At 36.9% G+C, this 27,167-nt stretch overlaps 1 protein-coding gene across 1 annotated transcript in view; it reads left to right on the top strand.

Moving 5' to 3' along the window:
• The first annotated feature begins 3,772 nt into the window (after window positions 1-3,772).
• Window positions 3,773-27,167, top strand: part of MALRD1 (MAM and LDL receptor class A domain containing 1) — a 784,828-nt gene continuing 761,433 nt past the window's right edge. The window contains exons 1-3 of the mRNA XM_086714806.1: window positions 3,773-3,909; window positions 19,957-20,051; window positions 20,140-20,301. Of these exons, the coding sequence (XP_086570932.1) occupies window positions 3,813-3,909; window positions 19,957-20,051; window positions 20,140-20,301 (354 nt within the window). The 5' untranslated portion in view covers window positions 3,773-3,812. The remainder of the gene's footprint in view (window positions 3,910-19,956; window positions 20,052-20,139; window positions 20,302-27,167) is intronic.

The raw sequence follows: 27,167 nt of genomic DNA, 5'->3' as shown, positions 1-27,167 counted from the left end.
AGTTCAACATCACTGGTCACTAGGGAAAAGGAAATCAAAGTAAAAATGAGATTATCAGCTCATACCCATTAGAATGGCTATTATAAGCAAACAAACCCCCAGGAAATAACAAGTGTGGGCAAAGATGTTGAGATATTGGAACACTTGTGCAATGTGGTGGGAATGCAAAATCTTTTAGCTTTTCTGCGAAATGGCAGATAATTAAAAGCAGAATTATTGCATGATACAACAATACTACTTCTGGAGATATACCCAAAAACATGGCAGCAGGAACTCCAACAGATATTTGTACACCAGTGTTCATAAGCAGCCTTACTCCCAGCAGTAAAAAGGTGGAAGCGACCCAACGTCCATTTAGAAGATGAATGGGTAAACACAATGTTTACCCATTGAAATATTATTCAGTCTCAAAAAGAAAACAAATTCTGACATCTGCTACAACACGGATAAAACTTGAGGACATAATACTAAGTGAAATAAGCAAGTCACAAACGGACAAATACTGTATGATTCCACTTACATGAGGTACTTAAAAAGCAGTGAAATCCATAGTGACAGAGAAGAATGGTGGGTGCCAGTAAAGCGGTGGAGTCGGGAAGGAGATAATGGGAAGTTAGTGTTTAATGGGTATGGGGTTTCAGCTGGAAAAAAAGACTCTGGGGTTGGATGGTGGCAATGGTTGCATAGCAATGTGAATGTATTTAGTACCATGGACCAGTACACTTAAAAATGGTTAAAAGGTACATTTTGTGTTGTGTATTTGGCCACACTTTTTCAGAAAAGAACAGGACTCATCATTAAGACTACAATTGTGCCTCGTAGATCTTTTAGGAGGAAGAGAGGTGTGCACTATTAATATAGGCCCAAGCAAAACTGTGAAATAAGTGGCTTGCTTTTAGTATCTTCTACCTCTCCCTTTCTAGATTTTTCCTAATTCTTATATTTTCTGTCTTCTAAGAACTTTATATTGTGATGATATACCCAATCCTGAAGTCTGTACCAATTTCTTCACCATTACCACTGTTAAAAGTTTGTTCTGTTCCTTCACATTTTCTCAGAAAAGTGCCCTACGTCAACTATCACTGAGGAATATAAGTTAATATTTTTCTTCCTGTGATGGTGTCAGTAATTGAATCTATGAGGAACACTTCAGCGAATTTTTAACGCGAGTCTGGCACTGTGGAAGACAATTCAGGGGATAATTGGGCCTTCTAAGCACCCTCAGATCACAACATGGAGACACCCTCCTTCTAGGACTACAGCATGTCTGACCTTTGAGATCACAAAATTGGAAAAATGATGAGTTCCACGCACTCAAATAGCCCAGGAACATGGATTCTACTGATAAGTTCTTGCACACTGCTCGTTATTGTTCCATATCCTGTCCAACTGTGGCCTTACTCAACACCATTTAGTGATGGCTGTGGAGGCAAAAATCTCTACGTAGGCAGATTTTAACAAATAGTTTCAGACTTGAATGTAGATGTGTGGCATATGGAATAAAAAGGCAAATCAGCTACAATTCAAGAAACATTGTTCAAACGGTTTAAAATATACCATTCTCTGTTGGGGGAAAATAAATAGAAAATTTTCGGATGCGATTTTTGAATAATCCAGTGGTTATTAGAAGTTCATGATTTTTATAAGAATTACTTGAAAATGTGTGCTCATTAGATTTATTTTATAACAAAAAGAACCCCTGTTGAGACTATTGCAAAGGAAAAATGTTCTATTTAGCTATTTTTCTAGTTTTAACACTTCCAGAAATCATTATCATAATCTTTGTGTGTTAAAAAGAACAAAAGACATTGCAAATAGACGGCAACGAAGTAATTGTAATGCAAAGTAATTTCTTGGTATTTAAAAAATGTCTGACACTTACGTGAGAATGTATGTACATTTTATACACACAATTGCTGAAACCTGGTGATAAAAACAGTTTAGAATACTTTAGAATCACAAATAGATTGTTGTAAAAATTGCTGGGAACTACAGGAAACTTGAAAATATACTAATGCAGATACATGCATAGTTCATTGAATGACACACACACATTTATACAAATAATTATATAGTTTAGTTCCTTTTTTGTTCAATCAGATTCTCTGGGTTACGAGAGGTCCATGAGGTAATAATTGGCGTATTCCGGTTATTTTAAATATTTCAAAGGCCTTATGGCAATTGTAAATTTAGCCATGGTATGATTCATAGACTAATCAAATTTCTTAGCTTTTGGATGGGATGACATCAATTCTGTCTGGAAATACTGGTTCCCTCAGGCCGACTAGAAATTCTCATAGAACTTTGTAGGCTTTTGATAAAAATAGAACAGCGGACTAATAATTAGGCCTCAGAAGATGAGCTTTAAGAACTCATGTTCTGAGGTCAGAAAGACCTGGGTTCTAATGTTAGTGCCAGCGCTCACTAGCTATTCTGTCTAGGGCGAGCTACTTTATGCCTTGTAATGACACATGGCCCGTTTCCTCACTTTTTGAAATCGAAGAAAATGCCTCCTTCATAAAGTTGATGTAAGGAATAAATAAACTACTGTAAATAGAATGCCTAGCACAGAACAAACTACCTTGATAAATTGTAGCTATTAAGATTCCTGTTATTACAGAATATAGCTGGACCATGAAATTTTTCAAAATAAGGGATCTAAGCATAAAATAAATGAAATAGACCACCGGTAAGAAAGCACGTTTACTTAATGTCATTAAGTGATATTTCTAAATCAGCTTTCAGTGCTCCTGTATGATCTCAAGAACATGCACCAGATCTATTATTATTATATAATATTTTGCCCAAAAGGAGCTTAAGTCAAATTATGATTTCGTGACTGGGTTGCCAAGCACAGCCTAACTATTAACCAGCATATCTATTCCCACGGTGGCTAATGCAACCAGTCAGGGCAAGAACAAACTTGTCAAAGGAAAATCTCCACAGTTGCTGAGAAGTATAGTCCAGCAGGGGCTATTTGTGGTTGAGATGATCTATTTTTTAGAGAGGGACCTTTGCAGATGTTGGATAATGAAATAAAGCCCTACCTGATTGTTATTGTGAACAACCAAATGTCCAAACCCTTCAGCTTCTACCAAGCCTCTTGGATCACTTAAACTCAGGACAAATACAAAAAGGGCTAGAAATCGCCTTTGTTGTGATAAAAGCACCAAGAATTCCAAGAACAATGATATGTAACAGGAAGGTGCTCTGTTTAGTTTCAGGAGTGCATCACAGCTATGGATCTTTGAGTTTCAGTCCTGGGTGATTTGGTCTGCCCACTCCTGAAATTCTGATATGCCTGGGGAATATCAAGGTGGAGTTGAATATATAACAATCATAATTCCTCATATTTTATGGTTCTAAGAGTTGTATTTTATATTAATTATGTCATTAGATTCCCATAGCAATCATTTGAGCGAGAGAGATGTCATTATTCTAATCTTACAAGGGAAGAAAAGGGCTTGCTGTGGTTAAGTGGTTTAGCTAAAGCGCTCTTGTAAGAGGAGACAAAACCGAGCTTAGGTCCTCAGTCTTCTGACCCTAAGTGGCCTTCTTTCTGTTTGACCACACGGGCTTCTGTGTGTGGTGATTTATTGTAATGCCATCTGCAGAAAAAACTCTACATTAATAAAGTAGACTTAAAATGGGGAAAATAGTCCTTATGTTAATCTACATTTGCAGCTAAGCTTTTTTTTTTTCTATTATTGTCTGATTTCTTAAGCCAAATGGGGTTCTGAAAGCTAATTTTTTTCCTCTCTCAATTAGGCTCCAATTATGAAAGATGTGATTTTGAGAATGGGCTCTGTAGTATGACACAAGATCAGAGTCTGCAACCTGGTTGGACAAAGAGAAATGGGATGGCCGGTCACTCACTTCCATTTTATGATCACAGTGGTAATATGTCTGGTAAATCTTCGAATTTCTTTCTTTTTTCTTTTTTTTTTTTGTCAAGTGGTTGATTATTTATATAGCAATTATTGGGTGATTGTATTTATCAATTATTATAATGTCTAACTTTATGTATTCTTTAACCACTTTCAAGATATTTATTATATAAAATATCACATTGGATTCTCAAAATTGGGTTCCTGGGGTCCTAAATGTCTGTCTAAATAATCCTTGGGATTTTCTAGCTATTTTGACTCTTCATGGAAAATGTAAAATTTAATGTGATAATGCTACATAGATTAATTAATCATATTGTTTTGCTTTTGGCTACGCTGATTTCAGCTCTCATGGGCTGCTCAGTAGCCGTTGAGGTGGCTCCGGGGCCAGACATTATTCATTTCTTTATTTGGTAACTAACCAACTTCACATTCATTTGCCAATTTTGTGATTAAGATATTTTAGTGAACAAAAATCAACTGTATGCCTTTCCTCATCTGATGGGCTTATACTTGATATGAAAAGAGGTCGTATATTGCCTGGCATAACTAATTGAAGGCTGGTGATTTTTTTGTAAAAGTGATGCTTTTCTCAAATAAACACAATCAAATTTTAAATGTGAGTATTTCCCTAGAGATAATTTAAAGCAAGCCGATCTTTGGGTATTAGGCATTAATTCTTTGGAAACGTTTATGTATGTTTACAAATGTTTACATACAATTCCACGAATACATATACGTGTGGAATTAGAATCCTGGCTCCATCATTTACAAGCTATATGATCTTGAGCAATTTACTTTTTTAAGCTGTGTTTTTCTCAGCTCTGAGGAGGGGAACAATGATCCTTAATCTGTAGGTAGTTGATATAAGAGCTAAATGGGATGTTGTTGGTAAAACTTGAGATAAAACATCTGATATTCAAAAAAAGTTGCTATTTAGTACATTTCTGAATAATTTTGGTGTTCCTGACTTTAACTTCGATATAAGTGAACTGGAGTTTGTTACTTTGCTTGGCTTTGTTATTTTGTTTGGCAAAAATACTTTTTCAAAAAAAACGGTTAACAATTGTTAGGAATAAGCCAATTTTATTCAAACAAGGGACCAACTTCACAAACAGGAGCAATGACTCACTGCAATATATAACATTTTTATTACGTATTCAGTTATGTTAGATGGTGATGATATTGAATCTGGTTCCCAATTTTTAGCCATTGCAATACCTTGCCAGTTGTTTGATTCTGTGTCTCTCTCCTTTAGAATCTCCCTGCTGCTTCTTTCTTTTACTTAAAAACTTTTCACAGCATACATTTACTTATCCTAGTCTTCTTCCTGGACAGAATATCTGATATTTTATCTTTTTGTTGCCTGTGGCTCTTGTTGTATTCTTCTTTTGGGACTCCTCATCTTGGAGTTAGACAACCAGGATCTCTGTCATTCGTCATTCTGCTTCCGGCTTCCCTCTTTCCTTCCCTCCTCCATTTCCTCCCTTTTTCTTTGTTTTTCTTCCTACTCTTCTCTCATGCTGATTTTTTTGATAGTCAAGAGATAAAATGGGGGCAATTCACATCAAAATTGTGATGTTATATAGACAGACACCATTGTAGTGAGATCACTTGGTCTGAGTTCAGAGCTCTGGAGTCAGACTAGATGGGTTTGAACCCTGCCTGTCAAACTGCTAGTTGTGTAGTCTCAATTTCCTTGTCTGTAAAGTGGGAATAATCATAAGAAAAGCCTCATAGGAAAAAGCGGCAAAATATTGCCTGGCAAAGTTATTGAAGGCTGATGATTTTAATAATAGTGATGCATCTTTTGTAACTACAATTAAATGCTAAAATATGAGTATTGTCTACATATAATTTTAAATAAGCAAATGTTCTGCCTTTAGATATTAGCTGTTTGAAAATGTTTATAGAAAAATAATCTTATTGGAATCTTGACCTCATTCAAAAATCCTTATTTCATGAGTATTAATAAAATTTTTGATTAATTTACTCTTGAAATAATTTGGTAGTGCTCCAAAATAATATTTTTCATCATGTAATCAATGCCTTGAGAAGTTTTCAGAGCTAAGTTTGAAAATCTATCAGAACATTAAAAACATCACTGTGTCAATATTTGAAGTCTACTAAAGCTCAGGGCACAGTGATTAAAACATAATATTGATTTAAAAAAGTATATAGCATCACATTTAGATGAAATGGTATCACTACAAAAATTCAAATACATCTTTTCAACAATGGTAAAACTTTAATTAAAAAAAGAATTAATATGAGTTTTTCTTGGAACTTATCAGAATATAGAGTTTTAAATAATTCTAAAGTTCAGGTGATATTAAGGGTGATACATGAGGTTGTTTTTTTTTTAATGTTTATTTATTTATGAGAGACACACACACACACAGAATCTGAAGCAGGCTCCAGGCTCTGAGCTGTCAGCACAGAGCCTGATACGGGGCTCAAACTCATGAATGGTGAGATCATGACCTGAGCCAAAGTTGGTCGCTTAACTGACTGAGCCACCCAGTGCCCCTGTTCTCTATGGCCACACCTGCAATGACACATTGCTGGGCAGTTTTTTGATCATATGGGATTGCTGGGTAGCATATAATAGCTTTGAAAGTTTTGTTTACACTGTGTTTCTTAATTCATGGCCATATTAACTCTATTTTGCCTAGTAAGCTATAAGCAGGGTCTATATGTCCACTTATTTTTTATTTGTATGGCCCCTACCCCAGTTTATTACAGTCATTTCTAGAATATGAAAAGTTTCCAGAAAACTTTACTATAAATAGCCATATGCCCACAATTTAGGTTATACATCTGAAATTACTGTATTTGTTTTATCAAATATCTATCCATCTGCCAATCCATTTCTCCATTTATCAATCCATCATATTTTCAATGCATTCCAAAGAAGTCGCAGGAATCACTTTGCCCCAAGTGTACGAGTATCTAGACATAGGGGTCAACAAAACATGGCCTGTGGGTCATTTTCCTGTTTTTGTAAATAAAGTGGGTTTTTTATAGCCTTTTTCTTAAAGTTTATGTATTTATTGTGAGAGGGAGAGAGAGAGAATCCCAAGCAGGCTCTGCACCGTCAGCATGGAGCCCGACTCGGGGCTCAAACTCACTGACTGTGAAATCATGACTTGCGCCAAAACCAAGAATCAGTAGCTCAACTGACTGAGACACCCAGACACCCCAGAAGAAAGTTTTATCACAACCCAGGCCCTCCTACTAATTTACAAAGTGCCCGTGGCTGCTTTTGTGCTACAACTTTGGAGTTGAGTGGTTGTGACAGAGATCATATGGTCCACAAAGCCTAAACTATTTGGCACTTTAAGAAAAAGTGTGTTTGCCCTGTGCTAGAATTCAATATTCATTACAGTTTTTTTTAATTTTGAGGTCGTATTTACATTATATGCAAACACAATCCTAAGTGTACTATTTGATAAGTTCTGACAAAGGCACTCACCTGTGCAACCTAAGCACCTCACAAAATGTAGAGCCTTATCATCATGCCACAGAGTTCCCTCCTATACCTTCCTAGTCAACCTTTGCTCCCATCCTCCACTCCCAATATAATCACCATTTTAATTTCTTCTGCCATGGGTTTGTCTTGCCTGTTCTGGAACTTCATATAAATCAACTCATAAAGTATACACACTTTGTTCAAAGTTTTCTTCACTTAGCCTAATGCTTCAGATTCATCCACGTTGTAGCATGTATCATGTATCATGAGTTCTTTCCTTTTTTATTGCTAGGTAGTATGCAATTATATGAATTTATTCATCCATTCTCCCATTGAAGGACATGTATGGTTTTTTCCTGTTTTGAAATATGATGAAGAAAACTGCTATAAACATTTCTATATAAGTCTTTGTGTCTTTCTGTTGTTAAATCTCTTGGGTAAATACATAGAAGTGAAATGCTGTGTCGATGTATGTTCACTTTTACGAGAACTGCCAGATCTTTCTCTAAGGTGTTTCTAATGTAGTTTAAGTGGCTGGTTAATTTGCTTAGCCTCCAATTGAAGATGTTTTGTTTGTTGTGCGCAGCAGTTCAAATATCAATTCAGTTCTTTTAACCTTTACTAGAAGTACACCTTCCCTGCACATGCATGTTTTAATTTTAGCCAGAGATTTGGGTAGTTTATTCATAGAACACAGGCTACCTCTTTTTCTGGCTCTCATCTTCCCAGAATTCTTCCCTTTATTCATTGCAGACCTGGCTGTCCTAGCTTCCTTTGGCTGATTCTTCTGGCCAAGAAGAGAACAGTCTTTCTATCAGGATTTTAGCCGCAGGGCGCCTGGGTGGCTCAGTCGGTTGGCCGTCCAACTTCAGCTCAGGTCACAATCTCGCGGTCCTTGAGTTCAAGCCCTGCGTTGAGCTCTGTGCTGACAGCTCAGAGCCTGGAGCCTGCTTCCGATTCTATGTCTCCCTCTCTCTCTGCCCCTCCCCCTCTCACACTCTGTCTGTCTCTCACTCTCAAAAATAAATAAACATTTAAAAAAATTAAAAAAAATAAGAATTTTAGCCTCACACTCCAGCTACCACTGCAGCCTAACCTCAGGCCAAAGCCCGAAGGAATCTACCTTGTTCTGATCCCTTCCTCCAAGTTTCTGTTCTCATAAAAATATGCCGCTTTGGTTTATCTTTAAAGCCTCCTGAGATCTCAACTTGTAGGTTTTTCTGTATAAGCGTTCTGTTTATCATTGGGTGTTCTCACATCAGCATATCTAAATTGTTCCATGCTGCCCTTTGTGAAGGGCACTAGGAATCATAATGTATTTCTGAATACTTACTTAGTGAGCTGCATTATTTAGACAGTGAGTTGTATTATTTTACTAATAAATAGCAGGAGACAAAAACTGGAAAGAACCTCCTATTCACTTCCTAGATCAAGTTTTCTCAGTCTTTATACTCTTCCTCTCTGAAATCAGTGAAAAGTTAATGTTCACTTGTTCTTTTATATATTTATTATTTCCAACACTTTTTACATTGCTCCGCATATTATTATAGGACCTGCAGGTATAAGAGTATAGAACACAGTTCTTGTCCCAGTGAACTCGCAACCTAGTGATGGAGACATAAACCTTATACCTTTTCTGTTCTAGGAATCTGCATATTTTTTCTTTCAAGGACCAGATAGTAAATAGTTTTGGCTTTTTAGATCATACAGTTTATGTTCCAGCTACTCAATTCTGTTATTATACTGTGAAAGTAGCCATTGGTAATACATAGAGATTAAGCATGGCTGTGTTATAATAAAACTTTATTGATGGACCCTGAAGTTGATCATTCATATAATTTTCACACGTCAGAAAATATTATTCTTTTAAACTTTTTCAATCATTTAACCCACGTAAAAACCCTTAGCTACAAAATCTGGTAGCAAGTGGGATTTATATATGAGTCATAGTTTGCTGTCAGTAAACATTAGTTGAGCGTTTTTGCATCTGACAATATGCACTACTGGGGATATATGAGTCTAAAATAAAATTCCTCCTCCAAGAACTAACAAATAAGTTATAATCTTAATTTTAGTGGTTAGTGTTCACTTTTATAGCAAACATAGGTGAGGTATACCTTGATGTAATCTCTGATTCTGTGTAAGAATCAGTTTCATTATGCTATTACTTAAAAATTCACCTGAATTTTCAGTTAAGGAGGAGATTTTATTTTAGTAGTTAAGCCTGTTCCCTACAATAAAGATAAAAACAAGATTTGTATTATGGATGGAATTCAGTATATTCTTTTATTTGCTCCATTTTCAATACTGTAGTTACACCATTTTAAAAGTAAAAAAATAATTAAACATGGAAAATTTATGTTTATGTACATGTATTTATATAACGTGGTGACAATTGTGAATTTCAGTTCAAAAGCTTTTTTTAACCCTAGAGTGTGTAAGCCATCATGACAAATGCTGTGAATACTATAAAGACTATTGAAATATATGTTGCATATGATATGGTCTCTTTGGAAAGCATTCTTGAGAATAAAACAATTAATTATAATACAGGGGAAATTTGAAAAATGCTGTGATGTTAGTCGGAGCATATTATTCTGTGGATGTAGGCAAATTCTGACCCTGGAAAGAAAGCCACTCCAAATGGGAACTGATGTCATCACTTTTTTTTAAGTTTATATTTATTTTGAGAGAGAGAGCACATGCACAAGTGGGGGAGGGTCAGAGAGATAGAGGGAGACACAGAGAGAGAGAGACAGAGAATCCCAGGCAGGCTTCACACCGTCAGCACAGAGCCCGATGTAGGGCTCAAACCCATGAGCCCCAATATCATGACCTGAGCTGAAATCAAGAGTCGGACACCCAACCAACTGAGCTACCCAGGCACCCCCTGATGTCATCACTTTAAGACGGGGCTTGAGAAGGGACTTGAAAGATGAGTGGTGTTCCAGTGAATAGGGAAGTGAAAGACATGATATTTGCTACTGAAAGAACCGTATAAGGACCATGTAGAGATGCTCGGTGTATCGGTATGCTCAGGCAGTGATATACAGTCTGTTCTGGCTACAGGATACTGTCTTTGGAAATGAAGATTAGGCCAAGGGTATATTTGGGGATGTCAAGAACTATGTCACCCAAAGGTTACTGATTTCGTGCATCAGTACCATTGCCTTCCCTGTTTTCCCTCCTCTACCAACTCCTTCACAGTTGACGGTCCTCTTTCTGCTGCTGGCCAACCAGGCAGCAGAAATGAAAGACATTGATGGATGTGTGGCAGTGTCTGAGAAGTTGCACAAAGAATTTCAAGGGCATACATATTTGGTACTTAATGATTCATTCTGCCTCCGGTAGTATTTTGCAGAGAGCTTTATTTCTTCCACAAATTCTTTGATTGTCAAGCTAATAATATCAAGGTCCTGGATGTGTGCCTGCATGCATGTGCATTTTAAATTAGTGAGCTACGTGAAGTTTTCAGAATTCCTGAACAAAATTGATGTCTATTTTTTTATTAGATAATATAATATCTGTTTATTTTCCCAATTCCAATTCTTTTATTTCAAATTCAGAGTAATACACCAGTCAGGTAATCATAGTTGACAACTTAGATGATTATTTGAATTAACTGATAGGACATCAATGAAATTTTTCCATTTAACAATAAGTAGTCAAGCTGTCAAATTTTTTAAAGTAAGCAATATTATTCCACCGATTGGAGCTAAAAATAACACATTCCATAATTTCTCTGTAAAAATACGGAATTTTATTCCTATGTATCATTTGTTTTTCTTTTGGCAGGAATCTTATCTTTACAGGCAGATGGCTTGTTTATTTGTTAAATTTATGTGGGTATATATTCTTCAAATTAATTTAGCCATAAGTGAAAAAGTATATACTCAACAGAAATTCATAAAATCAAATAGTAGTGTATTAAAATAAATATAATACACATTTCAAAGAATATATCTTTTGAACCACAGCCAAATGGCCAGTAGCCGGCCATGTTCCCAAATGAAAGTGGGCAGGGAATTTCACCAATTAAAGCAGTTGGAAAGGACCCAGCGGATTTCATTTCTTTGCAAATGAAGTCTGGCAACACTGATGAGTAGATACATTGATTCAATGTGTCCTACAGCTGAATTAGTCAAGGAAGAATTTACAAGAACTCAGCTAGTTTAGGCTTCATAGACTGGTCAGCCACCCTAAAATGTAGCGAGTGGAACAGGAGAACCAAATAATGCCTACCTAATTGTGGTAGGCAGAATTCTAAAGATGTACCTCCCGAGATTCCCAACCCTTGGTTTTTCAGTCAAAACTAATCTAGGTACTTTTGTGAAAAGACTTTATAGATGTACCATGGTTGCTAATCAGCTGACCTTAAAATAAATTTAATCTGGACTGTTCAAGTGAGCCCAGTGTAATCACATGGTTCCTTAGGAAAGTCTATGTGTAAGATCATGTCATTTGCAAATAGAGATAGTTTTACTTTCTGTTTCCATTCTAGATTCCTTTTATTTCATTTCCTTATCTAATTGCCTGTCTAGAAACTCCAGTGCAATGTTGAACAGAAGTAGTAACAGATATTCTTATCCTACTCCTATTAGGGGGGAAATTTTTCAATCTTTTACGATCAGGTATGATGTCGGGTGAGGGTTTTTTGTGGATGTAATTTGTTAGGTAAGGATGTTCCCTTCTGTGACTCATGTATCGAGTGTTTTTATCATGAGAGTTTGTCACATGTGTTTCTGCATCTGTTGAGACGATCATGTGGTTTTGGCCTTTCCTTGATCATCAATGTGGTGTTTTATAGTGATGGGTTTTCATATGTTGAGCTAACTAAATTCCTAAGATAAATTCTACCTGGTCATGGTGAATAATCCTTTTCATATCTTGCATGATTTCATATCTTGCATGCTTTTTTGTATTTTGTTTAGTATTTTTACATTTATATTAATTAGAGTTATCAATCTATAGTTTTCTTGTCATAGGTTGGGCTGGTTTTGATACCAAGGTAATAATGGCCTCACAGAGTCGACAAGTCTTCTCTCCTCTTCCAATTTGTGCAAGAGTTTGTGAAGTATTGGTTTTAATTCTTGTTTAAGTGATTTATAGAATTCACTGGTGAATCCTGCCATGAGTGAGAATTTCTTTGTGGGAAGTTTTTTGATTGCTGATTCATTCTCTTTACTTGTTATAATTTATTCAGATTTTATATTTCTTCTTGAGTCAGTTTTGGTCCTGAGTCAGTGTTTGTGTCTTTCTAAGAATTTGTCCATATCATTTACGTTATCTAATTCGTTGGCTTGCAAATGTTGATGATATTACCCTACAGTTTATTTCTATAAAGTTGGTAGTTCTGACCCTTGTTTGACTCTTCAGTTAGCAAATTGAGTCCTTTTGTCCCCCTATTAGTCAGTCTAGCAAAAGGTTTGTTAATTTTGTTGATCTTTCCAAGAACCAACTTTTGGTTTAATTGGTTTCTGTTGTCTATTTTTTATTTCATTTAGCTCTGTTCTAATGTTTATTATTTTCTTCCTTTGCTGGCTTTGGGTTTGGTCTGCTCTTCTTTTACTAGCTTTGTAAGATGGAAGGTTAGACTGTGTTTACAACTTTCTTAAGTTTAGTAATTTAGAGCTCCAAATTTATTTCTAAGCACCGATTTAACTGTGTCCCATACATTTTGATACAATGTATTTTCAATTTTATTTATCTCAAGTATTTTCTTGTTTTAATATATTTTTTTAATGTTCATTTATTTTTTAGAGAAAGAGACAGAGTGTGAGCAGGAGAGGGGCAGAGAGAGAGAAGGAGACACAGGATCTGAAGCAGGCTCCAGACTCTGAGCTGTCAGCACAGAGCTCAACAGGGAGCTCAAACTCATGAACTGTGAGATCATGACCTGAGCCCAAGTTGGACCCTTAACCAACTGAGCCACCGAGGCTCCCCTTTAATATTTTTTTAATGTTCATTTATTTTTGACAGAGAGACACAGAGCACGAGCAGGATAGGGACAGAGACAGAGAGGGAGACACAGAGTCAGAGCAGGCTCCAGGCTCAGCTCAGAGAAAACCCAGGAGCTGGGAGACCATGACCCTGGCTGAAGTCATATGCTTAACCTACTGAGCCACCCATGTGCCCCTATCTCAAGTATTTTCTAATTCTCTTCTGGTTTCTCCTTTGACCCATTAGTTCCTAGGAGTATGTTGTTTGATTTCCACATATTTGGGATTTTCCCACATTTCTTTCTGCTCTTGACTCAAATGACTCCATTGTGGCTTTGGAACATTACTTGTGGGGCGCCTGGGTGGCGCAGTCGGTTAAACGTCCGACTTCAGCCAGGTCACGATCTCGCGGTCCATGAGTTCGAGCCCCACGTCAGGCTCTGGGCTGATGGCTCGGAGCCTGGAGCCTGTTTCCGATTCTGTGTCTCCCTCTCTCTCTGCCCCTCCCCCGTTCATGCTCTGTCTCTCTCTGTCCCAAAAATAAATAAAAACGTTGGAACATTACTTGTTTAATTCATATCTTCTTAAATATATTGAGACTTGGTTTATGGCTAAAATGTGGTCATTCCTGGAGAATATTCTGTGTGCACCATAGAAGCATATGTATTTTGCTGTCGTTGGATGGAGTGTTCTATATGTCTGTTAGGTCTAAGAGGAGTATCATGTTGCTCAAGTTTTTTATTTCCTTACTGATATTCTAAGTATTTTATCCAATCTTAAATGTAAGGTACTGGAGTCTCCAACTTTTATTGTTGAATTGTCTATTTTCGCTTTGTTTTTATTGACTTTTGCTTCATATACTTTAGGCTCTATTTTGAGGAACATAGGTTGGTAATTATTATATTTTCTTGATGGGTTGATTCTTTTATCATTATAAATTGTACTTGTTTGTCTCTAATGGCAAATCTTTTTGTGCATGTTCATTTTTTTCCTGAATTTCCAGATCTTCTTTAGTTATTATTTGTATATTATGGTTTTCATATCCCTTTATTTTCACCCTCTTTGGATAATTATATTATTGGATCATACTTTTATACAATGTGCCAACCTTGGAGCTTTGACTGGGGACTTTAACCAATTTACATATAACATAATTACTTATAAGATGGACTTCACAGCTGCCAGTTGCTATTTGCTTTCTGTCTGTCTCCTGTTTTTCTTGTTACCCTTTTCCTCCATTACTATTTTCTGTTACACAGATATTTTGTAGTATATCATCTTAATTTAATTTTTCACTATGTATTTTTTGAATTATTTTATTAGTGGCTGCCTAGGGATTACAACAAACTAGATTGGATCCATACCAATTTAATTGCAGTAGTATATTAAGGAAATTTGTCTTATCTATCTCCATTTTCCATACCTTTACTGCCTCAAGCACATCTTTATATATTGTGTGCCCATCAACAGTGAATTCTAAGTTTTATTTTTATCAATTATAACAACCAATTACAATGATTAGTTTTTGATTTTTATGGTTTATATTTCTTGATGTTCTCAATCATCTATTTTATTGATATTCTCTATTTCGTGAGACATCATTCATACGGGTTTTTTTTTTAGTACTTTAGATATGGTTTCCATTGGCTCTTTGAAAGATTTAAAATAGCTGATTTAAAGTCTTTATCCAGTAGGTCCAATGCCTTGGCTTCCTCAGAGACACTTTCTATTGATTTGTTTTTCTACTGCACGGGTCATATTTTCTTGTTTCTTTACATTTCTCACAATTTCTTTTGCAACATGGACATTTATTTTATTTTATTTTATTTTATTTTTATTTTTGGGACAGAGAGAGACAGAGCATGAACGGGGGAGGGGCAGAGAGAGAGGGAGACACAGAATCGGAAACAGGCTCCAGGCTCTGAGCCATCAGCCCAGAGCCCGATGCGGGGCTCGAACTCACGGACCGCGAGATCGTGACCTGGCTGAAGTCGGACGCTTAACCGACTGCACCACCCAGGCGCCCCAGGACATTTAAAACAGTATAACATGGCAAATCTGAGAGTCTTGCTTCCTCCCTTTCACATTTTGTTGTTATAGTTGTTTGTTTTATTTGTTGTTTTTTAGTTTAGTGACTTCTCTAGACCAATTCTGTAGTCTTTTTTTTTTTTTTTTTCATGTGTAGCCACTAAATTCTCTGCATGGTCAGATTAGTGGTCAGTTAATGATTGAAAAGAGAGTTCCAGGGCACCTGGTGGTTCAGTCGGTTAAGCATCTGACTCTTGATTTTGGCTTAGGTCATGATCTCACAGTTTGTGAGATCCAACCCTAATTGGGATTGTTTCTCTCCCCCTCTCTTCACCTCCCCTGTACTCTTTCTCACTCTTTCTCTCAAAAATAAATAAATAAACTTTAAAAAAAAGAAAAGAGGGGCGCCTGGGTGGCGCAGTCAGTTAAGCGTCCGACTTCAGCCAGGTCACGATCTCGCGGTCCGTGAGTTCGAGCCCCGCGTCAGGCTCTGGGCTGATGGCTCGGAGCCTGGAGCCTGTTTCCGATTCTGTGTCTCCCTCTCTCTCTGCCCCTCCCCCGTTCATGCTCTGTCTCTCTCTGTCCCAAAAATAAATAAAAAACGTTAAAAAAAAATTAAAAAAAAAAAAAAGAAAAGAAAAGAGAGTTCCTTACATCCCTGGAATCAATAAATCCCCCAGTGTTTGTTGAGGGACTTTGTATGCGTGTTGGGATGCACCTTCAGTAAAACCAGGAAGTTCACAACTCTGTCTTAGTTTTAACTTTCTGCTTTCATAGAGCCCCAAAGTCAGCCAGAGATGAGGGCAGAGGGCCTTTTCAGGTCTTTCCAGAGCATGTGTACAGCCCTGTGCATGAACATGTCTATCTAGATTTACAGGAAAAGTAGGAGCATTTCAAAGCTCCTATGTGACATCTCATTCCTCAGAGTTTGCTTTAAGCTTTTTGGTTAGCCTACTTAAGCCCCAACTATTATTATCCACAGCCTCAGGCAAATGTACAGTTAAACTACTTACCTTGGGTTTCCTCCATTTCCCACGTTGTAAGTGATTAATAGGAATGCGTGGGAGCAGAAGGAACATAAATCTACTGCATGTCACAGAGTGACCAACTGGCTCAAATGCTTGCTTGCAAAGAAGAATTTTTTCGGTGGACCAGGTATTAATAGGGTGAATTTCAGACAGCCTTGTAAGTGGGGTCTTTCAGGAAATACCACACATGTCAAATGATGACAATTATTTGGTAATGAAGGTTTGACAGAGCTCTAACTCTATTCTGCTTATTGTTGTGGATGCCATGCTGGGCTGCTACTTCTCAAAGTTGTTCTGGAGCTGGAAGTGGACAACGGGAATAAGACGAGTTAAAAAGAAAACCCATAAAACTCACTGTTTTTACTGAGATTCCACTGTTTCTTCAATAAAAGCTCTCCAGTTTGCTAAGCCTTGCTATGGCCATTTTTTTTTTTGGGGGGGGGGGAGTTTTTTTTCCCATTGCCTTTACAGAGGAGTAAATTCTGAGGGGTATTTTCATTGGCATTTTGGTTAACATCACCCTCATGTGTAAAATCAAGTTTTATGATCCACTAAAGTGATTCCTCTAGCTCCTGATCACTGAGGCAGGCTTAAATTGATATGGCTGCATTCAGTTATACGTTGCCAGCCATTTTAAGAGATTAGTATTTGAGGACATCCTTTAGGAGATACAGTTTTAGCAAATATTATGTGGTTGTGATGAGCTTGTTAGTTTAACAAGCAGGTATGAGACAAACTTATGATTCAATGGAAAGAGAATTTAACACATAGAACTTAACAACTTGAAGCAGTTTATATTGAAGACTATTATTTCTTCTCTGTTATCTGAACTTAGCCACATTTCTGTCATAGAAGAAAACACTTTTGCCTTTCCAAAAGTTTTGGTGCTTTAACCTTTGCTTCGGGCCTTGGACCTTGTCATGATGATCCATTCCTGCAGACTGATTTTTGGGGAAATGTTCTTGAGAACTGATATTATCTCACTGTCAGAATACTCAATTTTTTTTAAGTTCCTTTGAGCCAGTTGGTTACTCTGTAACATGCCAGTAGGATTTATGTTCCTTCTGCTCCCACGCATTCCTATTAATCACTTAGAACTTGGGAAAAGGAAGAAATGCAAGGCTGCTGTCAATAATAGTTGAAGACAGTGACACTGAAAATTCTACGTTATCTTTTCCTGAGGATCAAGGCTGGTGAAATGCACTGCCGAAGTTACTGGATTTAGCCCTGCAGGCTTGATTCATGGTTTTTGTTGCTTTCATATTTTATATACTTCCTTTTTTTTTTTTTTTTTTGGTCATCAATCTTGGGTTATGTTAGGATTTTATTCCAACACTTACCCAGCAACTGAGAAAAAAAAAATTTTTTTTGAAAGCCCTTTAATATAAACATTTAACATTATCAATAAAATGACACTATTGTTATTTTGTCATTTGAATAATTAGCAATTTGCCATGAGATTCTTTGAAATACGTTTTAAAGATATGGTATGCAGTGGCTTTTATGGATGCAGGTATAAAATGGGAATTTATGAATGATATCAACAAACTGAAATGAATATGGTAGAGATTAATAGACAATTTACAACGGTGACAATTATATTTGTATATGTGTGTGATGTGATTGCTCATAGGGCTACTATAAGGGAGGAGAGGGGTGTGTACAGAAAACATTGGATACATTTTTGGTTATCAGCTTCTTAAGTCTCTTCTCAGTGGTCGGACGCAGCAGTAGGAGGGGGTATAAGATGAAGGATGGGACATGTGGGTAAAACTTATGCTGCCAAAAATGTGCTTCTTTCTTTTATACCCGTAGACATGATGACTAAGGTCCTATGGAAAACAAGAGGGAGTTTTCTATAAGATGGTATTTGTCCCTGAGGAACATCTTCATCTATGAATTAAAGAAATTCTATACTCACCATAGGGAGCAAGGGAAAATTGAGTGTGCATTTCAAAAAATGCTTCCTATTGCCACTAAATTGGAATTGAAGGTAGAAAATAGATATTGGTATTGGGTGCATTTTGAATGCTGTTTTTGTTTTCAACCATGAAAAGAAAGTTTATTACTCGATAAGTGTCAAAAGATCTCAAGCTGTTTTCTGAATTTCAAAGTTTTCTTTTTATGATAACCTGAAGATGAGTGTTTAGGTTTTTTGACAAAATACAGAATAATTTACAGTGTTATGTACCAAATGATGTACTTTATATTTATAAAACATGCTACTTAAGTATTGAAATAATTTATTATTTTATTGTAAATGCTAGCCTATTGTTTAATAGAGTCAAATCTTATTTTTAAGCCCAAACTCAAGTAATTGAGTAATTTCCTTGAAAAATGAAAATTTATCTCGAGTAATAATAAATGAAAATTACCCAAGTAATTTCCTTGATAAATGAAAATTTTCTGTGTATCTCATCGATGGTTTTAATAGGTGAATACTTATAAATAATAACTTAGGGCCTGTTGAATACTATTACCATTTGCATTGCTAATATTATTTACATAACACTTGTATGTAAATAATAATATAAAATAAATATGTCTCATATGCTTAGTTGATTATTTACTTGCTTGACATTTGCTTTACCTTCTGAAAATGAAGTAAGAGCCAACTAGTAATTGTCCACTTTTATCACTGTGATACCAGCAGCTCATCTAAATTATGTTTATGTCATTATTCCAGGGAATACATCCTCAGGATGGTTTTCCGTTATTGCAGGGACGTCAGTTATGCCTCTGGCCATATTTATAACAATCATTAATGTCATTATTTTCTACTTAATTAGGGTACAGTTTTGGAATAGGTGTAGAGAAGAAGAGGTTTTTTAGGTTTCTTAATTTTGCTATCGATTCTCACAACGATGTGATAATTAAATTTGATTTCCAATCCAGCTTTAAACTACCATGAATAACTCAGTAGATAGGTTGTCATAATCATGAATATCATTTTGTCATTCCTTCTGACAAATAGCAAAACGCCAAATAGAGTAGTAGAACACAGCGGTTCCCCAATTACACACTATAACCTTGTCAGGCACTGTGGAAATTTATGAAAGCCCAGGGAATGTTCTACATTTATTTTATGGTCTTCTAAACAGTAACCGTCCGCTGGCATAGTCCCTACCGCACTATGCGGGAGAACGTCAGGGCTCTGCATTGTTCTCTATGATCCTGGGGAAAGCTACGACTCTTTGATCCAATTCTTTCTAGAGAAAATCACAGCAAACAGTGAACCCCTTTGCATCTTTCATTGAATTGCTTACTTTGGTGGGCAGTCCCAGTATCATGTTCTCCCTGGATACCATCTTTGCAAGGCTCTAACTTTCTATGTTACAGGAGATAAATTGGGTTGTGGACTGCAGCCAATGATAATGTTATAGGGAATATAATCACAATGAGCTATTTTGCTGGGTTACCTAATGAAGTAAAACTATCAGTCAGATCATTTGCAAAAGCAGATGATGGGGTTACATGTTTCATTCTTTAAACAGAAATATATTGACCTAATGTGCATATGGGCCTGAATTTTTGCATGGTGTGCTGAATAAGTTTGCCAAGGATTGCTCTGACTGTAACACGCTGACTATTGTTGCTAACAGCCCACTTCCTGTCACTGGTCTCCAAGGTGGATTCTACTTCCTCAGACTTAAGAAGCAGAGTGTTTCTTCCCACGAATATCCAACATGCCTGTCAGGTATTTGAAAACACGCAGAATTTTCAATACTTTTCACAGTTGGGAACTTCTGTTTTATAATCATTTGGACATTCCTTATTTTTCACAGATTACATTTTATTACTTCTCCAGTCAAGTGGGTGGCAAATTAAGGGCTGGCCTTCAAACTACATGTGGTGGGCCCGTTCGGCATTTATGGCAAAACACAGCTGGGCTCCAGAATCAGTGGGAGAGAAATGTCATGAGCATCCAGAGCAACCAGAAATTTCAGGTATGTGCGGTATATTTGCTAACCTTATCATTGAAGGAAAAATGATAAAATACAGATATTTATCGGTAGGTGAATTAAAAGTAGGATGACCCCTGCCCCAGTTGGCCAAGGACTGAGGGATTTGCCAGGACTTTTAAAGCACCAAAACCAAGCAGTCTTAGGATATTGTGATGGCCAGTCACCCTAAAAAACACTTTTAAAGGTAGGTTTTAGGGACACCTGGATGACTCATTTGGTTAAGTGTCCGACTTCGGCTCAGGTCATGATCTCACAGTTCGTGGGTTCAAGCCCCGCCTCGGGCTCTGTGCTGACAGCTCAGAGCCTGGAGCCTACTTCGGATTCTGTGTATCCCTCTCTCTCTGCCCCTCCCCGGCTTGCACTCTGTCTCTGTCTCTGTCTCTCTCTCTCAAAAATAAATAAACATTACAAAAATTTAAAGGAAGATTTTAAATACATGCATAAGAACTAGAGTTGATACCTACTAACATATTAATATTTCAGTAAAATATAAATTTTTAATGATATTTCTCTTACTATTCCAACCTTCTCTTTCTTTTCATTTTATTCTTAAGAATTACTTGTCTTCTCGGCTTCTCTCATGCTTTTGAGAGAAGGGGGTTATATTGTGTAATGAGGAAATAGACTATTTGATTTAAATACTAATTCCAAATGCTGTTGAAGTAGAATAATTGTCATATTCATTTCATGGTTAGTCTCAAATTATTCAATACAGCCTTTATTTTCCAAAATAATTTTGAGAGTGAAAGCCTAAGCAAGCCCATAAAAGACAAACTTATTTATGCAGCCTAATAAAACTTATGTATGGTGGAAATTATAATCTAATGATTATTACCAGAGTTCTTGGTAAAGCATTGCATATTTTTACATTTGGGAAAGCCAAGAAAAAATTCCCATTAAAAACAGGATCTTAAAGCATTTTATTCTGAATGAATTTGCTTTTTAAACCTGGTTTGCAGGCCAATTTAGCCAACTCGGCTAAAGCAGGTTTCCTTTATAATCTATTATTTGAATAGTATAGTAATCAATTTTATAGTTTTGATACAGAGTAGAAAATCATCTGATATGTGATGGATTTAGCACTTGCTTAAGAATAGGGATTGAATTGGATTGAATTTTAACTTCAGTTATTTTGAGTGGCTAAGAGGAAGGATGGGAGAATGAGCAGGATTTCTATTACAAAATTGTATTGTTAGATATGAGAATGGTACATTTTCTTAATTGATCTGTCATAAATTCCCTGGAGTTTGAAATTTCAGGCTTTTGTAAACTAAATGGGGATCCAAAGAGGATCAAAGAAAATCACTTAGTGGATGGTTAAATGACACACAGATGATAAGCCTTCAGAGGAACAGTATGGTTGGAAACACAATTCTGTCATTAGAACTTTGCACTCTGTTGAAGTCAGGTATATTGGTGTGTGTTGGGCAGGGTATCTTAAGCCATTAGGCAGTTAAGTCTTCCTGTGAATGACCAATTCATTAATTTAACAAAGACTCACTTGGGACACTCAGGATGCACTAGGTGGGATTCAGGGAATGTTCTTAGTACATGTAAAGAAAAGACTTTTCTCCCAGCTTTATTGAGATATAATTGATATATGTGTAAGTTTAAGGTGTATAATGTGATAATTTGATAAACCTACAGTGTGGCATGATTAACACAATAAAGTTAGTTAACATATCCATCAACATCACATAATGACAATTTTTTTTCATGCAGTAAAAACATTTAAGATCTATTCTCTTAACAACTTTCTATTCTCTTAAGTATTATTAGCTATATTAACCATGCTGCTTATAAGATACCCAGAACCTACTCATTTTATAGTGGGAAGTTTGTACCCTTTGGCCAGCATTTCCCCATTTCCCACACCATGCAGACCCTTACAACTAAAAACAACTCTTTTGGGGGTCACCTGGGTGGCTCAGTCAGCTAAGCATCTGAGTCTTGATTTCAGCTCAGGTCATGATCTCAGGGTCATGAGATCAAGCCCCATGGTGGGCTTGGTACTGAGCGTGGAGCCTGCTTAAGATTCTCTCTTTCTCCCTCTGCTTCTCTCTCTCTCTCTCTCTCTCTTAAAAAAATTGCTCTCTGTTTCTATGAATTTGGCTTTTATAGATTCCATATATAAGTGAATCATAGAGTATTTGTCTTTCTCTGACTTATTTCATTTAGCATAATACCATCAAAGTCTAGCCATATTGTCATAACTGACAGGATTTCCTTCTTTTCTTGGCTAAATTATTCCTTTGTATGTATACACTAAATTTTCTTTATCCATTCATCTGTTGATGTATACTTGGGTTGTTTCCATGTCTTGGCTACTGTGAATAATGTTTCAATAAATATGAGAGTGTAGATATGTCTTTGAGATAGTGATTTCATTTCCATTGATTATATACCTAGAAGGGACTGCTGGATCATATGGTGGTTCTATTTTTAATTTTTTGAAGAACTTCCATACTGTTTTTCATAATGGTTGCACAAGTTTACATTCCCACCAACAGTGAACTAGGGTTCCTGTTTCTTTACACCCCTGTGAACACATTATCTCTTTCTTTTTGATAACAGTCATTCTAAGAGGTGTGAAGTATATCTCATTGTGGTTTTGATTTGCATTTCCCTGATGATAAGTGATGCTGAATATCTTTTCATGTACCTGTTGGGACATTTGTATGTGTTCTTTGAAATGATGTCTATATGTTTCCAGTGATGTTCTCTAACCATTTTATTTGTGTGTGTTGGGGGCGATCTTTTCTTTCTTTCTTTCTTTCTTTCTTTCTTTCTTTCTTTCTTTCTTTCTTTCTTTCTTTCTTTCTTTCTTTCTATCAAGTTGTATGAGTTTCTTATGCATTTTGGGTATTAACCCCTTATCTGATAAATGGTTTGCAAGGAGAAGATTCTTGATAGGCATGTGGGAGAGAAGCTATGTGTTCCTGGCTTTGAGGGTGTGTGTGCAGAATGAGAGCCTTGAGTACCAGTAATGCATCTAATTTGTCGTGGATGTTCAGGTGTCATTAACCACTAGAGAAGTTTCTAGTTTATTTCTTAACACTTCTCTTCCTACTCCCCTATGGCTGTCTTCTCTCAACAAAAGCAACAACAACAACAACAACAACAACAACAACAAAGCAACAGAGTAGAGCCAAGAGTGCTTTTGAGGGGACTGAGTCACACTGACTAGATGCTAAAGGGTGGACTTGCTGAAGTCCCCTCTGCCTGTGTGCCCATATACACCTGAATGGCAGAAATGGAATTTTGTCTGTGTATGAACCTTGTCAGCATTTACACATATTTTCCAACTTTGAAACAGAGTGGATGGTAAAAGAGTCTTAACCTATCTTTGCCAAGCTTTGTGCCTTCTTATCTCTGTCTCTAACTGAAGGTCAGGGTCTTTACTAGTGAGTGGCCCAACAGAGATTTATTTGGATGTTGGCTAGAGTTGGAACCTGCTGAGTCTTGAGCGTTAAACCTTTTAAAGCAACTTCCTCGTTTTTCACAGCTATCCGTTCCCAAATGGCACATTGCAGGGGTTGATGATTAAATATGTGTAGCCACTAGATATAAAACTTAAAACTCCCAAATATATCACCTCCAGGGCCATTCAGCTGGAGCTGAGGCAGTGTGGTTATTCACTTGAGTGCTTTAAAATACAGCAGTGGCTCCAACGAAAGCAGATGCATGTGCAATATATTAACTTGTTTGCCAAAATACTTTATTGCTGATATGAAAACAGTGCCTCTACCTTAGAGGCTTTGTAAAACTTGGGAAGCCGTATGACTCTCTGGGGATCCTTGGGCTACACCAGTCCTTAAGATGGCAGGTATGTTTTAGTTCTCTCCTGTCAGCAGGGAAGCAGAGGTTCACATGCTTTTTTTTTAGCTGAGCCACAGAGATGTGCTGCGTGTCTCATGCTGCCCGACACCCTCTCAAAGCTTGGTCCTGAACAGCTTTAGCAAGAGGCTTATTCGAGGGCATTTTGTAATCAGCATCTCCAGACAATATCTGCTGCCTCGTCAGTTTACAAGCCTCTGAGAATTCTTCTGCTTTCTGCAATTTCTTCTCCGTGCTGCCTCTGACAGTTTTAAAGCCATTCGTGCTTTTCCTTTAGAAATGTCCATGTAAGAGACTTTAGTTTCAGCTAGACCCTCACTTAGCAGGGGTTTCTGAAAAAAAACTCTGGGGGTGCCTGGGTGGCTCAGTCGGTTAAGCGTCCGACTTCTGCTCAGGTCATGATCTCTCAGTCCGTGGGTTCGGGCCCCATGTCAGGCTCTGTGCTGACAGCTCAGAGCCTGGAGCCTACTTTAGATTCTGTGTCTCTCTTTTGTCCCTCTTCTGCTCATGCTCTCTCTGTCTCTCTCTCAAGATAAATAACATTAAAAAAAAAAAAAACCCTCCTTTGAAAAAGCCTCTGGATCTAGCTGCCATGTGAGGGCTTTATCACCTTTATCTGTAAAGTACTAAGTTCATCCCTTAATAAAATTGAAGCACGTTCATTTCTGAGGGAATACTGCTACATAAACAAAGAATGGTGTTTATGCATTTAGTCAACAAAGATAGCAGCATCGAAGAAAATTTCAGAAGGTGCTTAAGGAATAATGACATCTAGTATTTCCTGAGCACTTACTATGTGTAAAGCACTACGTAGTCCTTTGTGTATATTATTTTATTGATCCTTCACGGCAGTCCTCTGAATCCAAATTATAATATACCCCACTGTTTACATGAGGATTATGAGCTTTAGAGAGTGCAATAGCCTATTAAATCACATCCAGATTAGAACCCAGTATAGTGTGATTTCACATCTCAATCATTTACTCACTGAGCCATGATAAATTTTTTTTTTATCATATTAAAGCATTATAAGGCTTTATAAAAGAAAAAAAAATCCAACCTCTAGATTTGGTTAAATACGTTGCATGTGATTCATTAAGCATTCCTTTGTCTGCTGTGTTGGATAAAACATTATTAAACATTATTCTGCTGATTGACTGCAATTGCATTACTCAAAATTGTAGACTTAAGCAGTTAATTCTGCTATTGTCCTAAAATATTTGCAGAAGCAAAGAATAAACCACGCTCAACCTGTAGCAGAAATGTGGGCTCAGATGCAAGTGACACCTTCTCTCACGCTCCTTTTCTTTGTTCTTGAAAAGAGCTCAAGTATTAGTTTTATGGGTAGGAAGGAAGGAATACTGTACTACTAAGTGCATCCCTGACCGTGGCTTTCAAGTTGAATGTTTGGATTCTTAAACTAAATGAGAAGCTACTGCCTGATTTTTAAAAAATGCTGCAACATTTTTTCATATGCAATTATCTGCTTGTCAGTTCTTTGATATTCCATTTAGACACGCCAAAGGGTGTTTAGCAGTGTCCTATTCAGAAATAGTACATTTTATTAACACAGACAGAAGAGAAGTTATTCATAAAAATAGATACAAATCATTAACTGAAAAAAATTTCTACTCGCAAACTTTTCTAAAGCATAACTGAGGCATTTTACCTTGTAATTTAAGACTATTGGGGCACTTAGGTGGCTCAGTCGGTTAAGCATCCAACTTTGGCTCAGGTCATGATCTCACGGTTTGTGAGTTCGAGCCCTACATCGGGTAAGCTCGAGCCCCACTCTGGGCTCTGCACTCTCTCTCCCTCTCTCTCTGCACCTCATGGGATTCTCTCTCTCTCTCTCTCTTTCTCTCTCTCTCTCTCTCCCTCTCTCTCTCTCTGCCCCTTGCTCACTTGTGCATGCTCTCTCTCTCTCTCAAAAAAAAAAAAAAAGAAAGAAAAAGAAAAAACATTTACTATGTGAACACATGATGGTGAAAAATTACTTTCATCTTTTTCTGTTTCACACGTTTGATAATTATATTGAATGTACACTACTAATTAAGAAAAGTCTAATACAATAAATACAACTACAAGAGTTTCTGTTCATGTAGTTACGAGTGTCATTCAAGTCAGTTTATGTCTGTTATTTCGCTACTGTCAAAGTTTCATCGAGAATTTAAATCAAGTGGCTTGAGCGCTGACCCCTTGCCTCCCTCAGAGGCCATCTTCTCTTAAAATGTTTCACGTGAAAGCAATTTGTGTCCTATTTACTATTGGACCAGTGCAGGCCATACTTGACTTCTGTGATGTTGCCCAACTTCTAACTTCATTATATGCTAGTTTGCTATTCTTTCTTGATTTCCCCTAAAACAGTTAAAATGAGGTAGATGTTTGGAAAAACGTATTTGCCAAAGTTTTGAGGAAAACAAGGAATGGAAGGCATCACTTTTCTTAGAAATACAGCTATCATACGCAAATATGGCTTCCAACCACATCTCTGGCTTTTTAAAAAACATGATCTCGAGGTTCCACTTTCTTGAGCTAGTTCAACGCATCCTTCTTTTCAGGATCCCAGCCAAAATCTCTGGAATGTCTTTCTGTTTAAATATATTTAACTAGAGTATCAAGTTATGCCCGATAGGTCTTATGTTTTATAGCTACACAGACCCAATGGTGAATTTCCTACATTTGGAGAAATAATGTTCTCCCTAAGAAAAACATTTCCTCTTGCTGGACCAGTGGGCTCAAATGGCAGCCAATTTTCCCTCTAACTTTACTTCAGTTAGACAGAATTAACATATAATTTAATTGAATCAAACAAATATACATACTTGCAAACTGATGGAGAGAATTGAAGGCGAGAAGGTAATTTAAAAGCCTTTTCATTAGATCAGGTGTGAAGATACAGGAGTAGAAGTAGGAATGGAGTGGAGAGAGGGCTTAAAGCTTAACAGGTGTTGATGGCCTGGAGATGTGGCTGGAAGAGAAAGTGGTTCTGCAAGTCGCTTTGGAGTTCT

Source organism: Puma concolor, chromosome B4 (genome assembly GCF_028749965.1).
Source record: "Puma concolor isolate L17-30 chromosome B4, mPumCon1.1.hap2, whole genome shotgun sequence".
In the NCBI taxonomy this organism is placed as follows: domain Eukaryota; kingdom Metazoa; phylum Chordata; class Mammalia; order Carnivora; family Felidae; genus Puma; species Puma concolor.
This window is presented reverse-complemented; position numbering and strand designations above follow the sequence as displayed.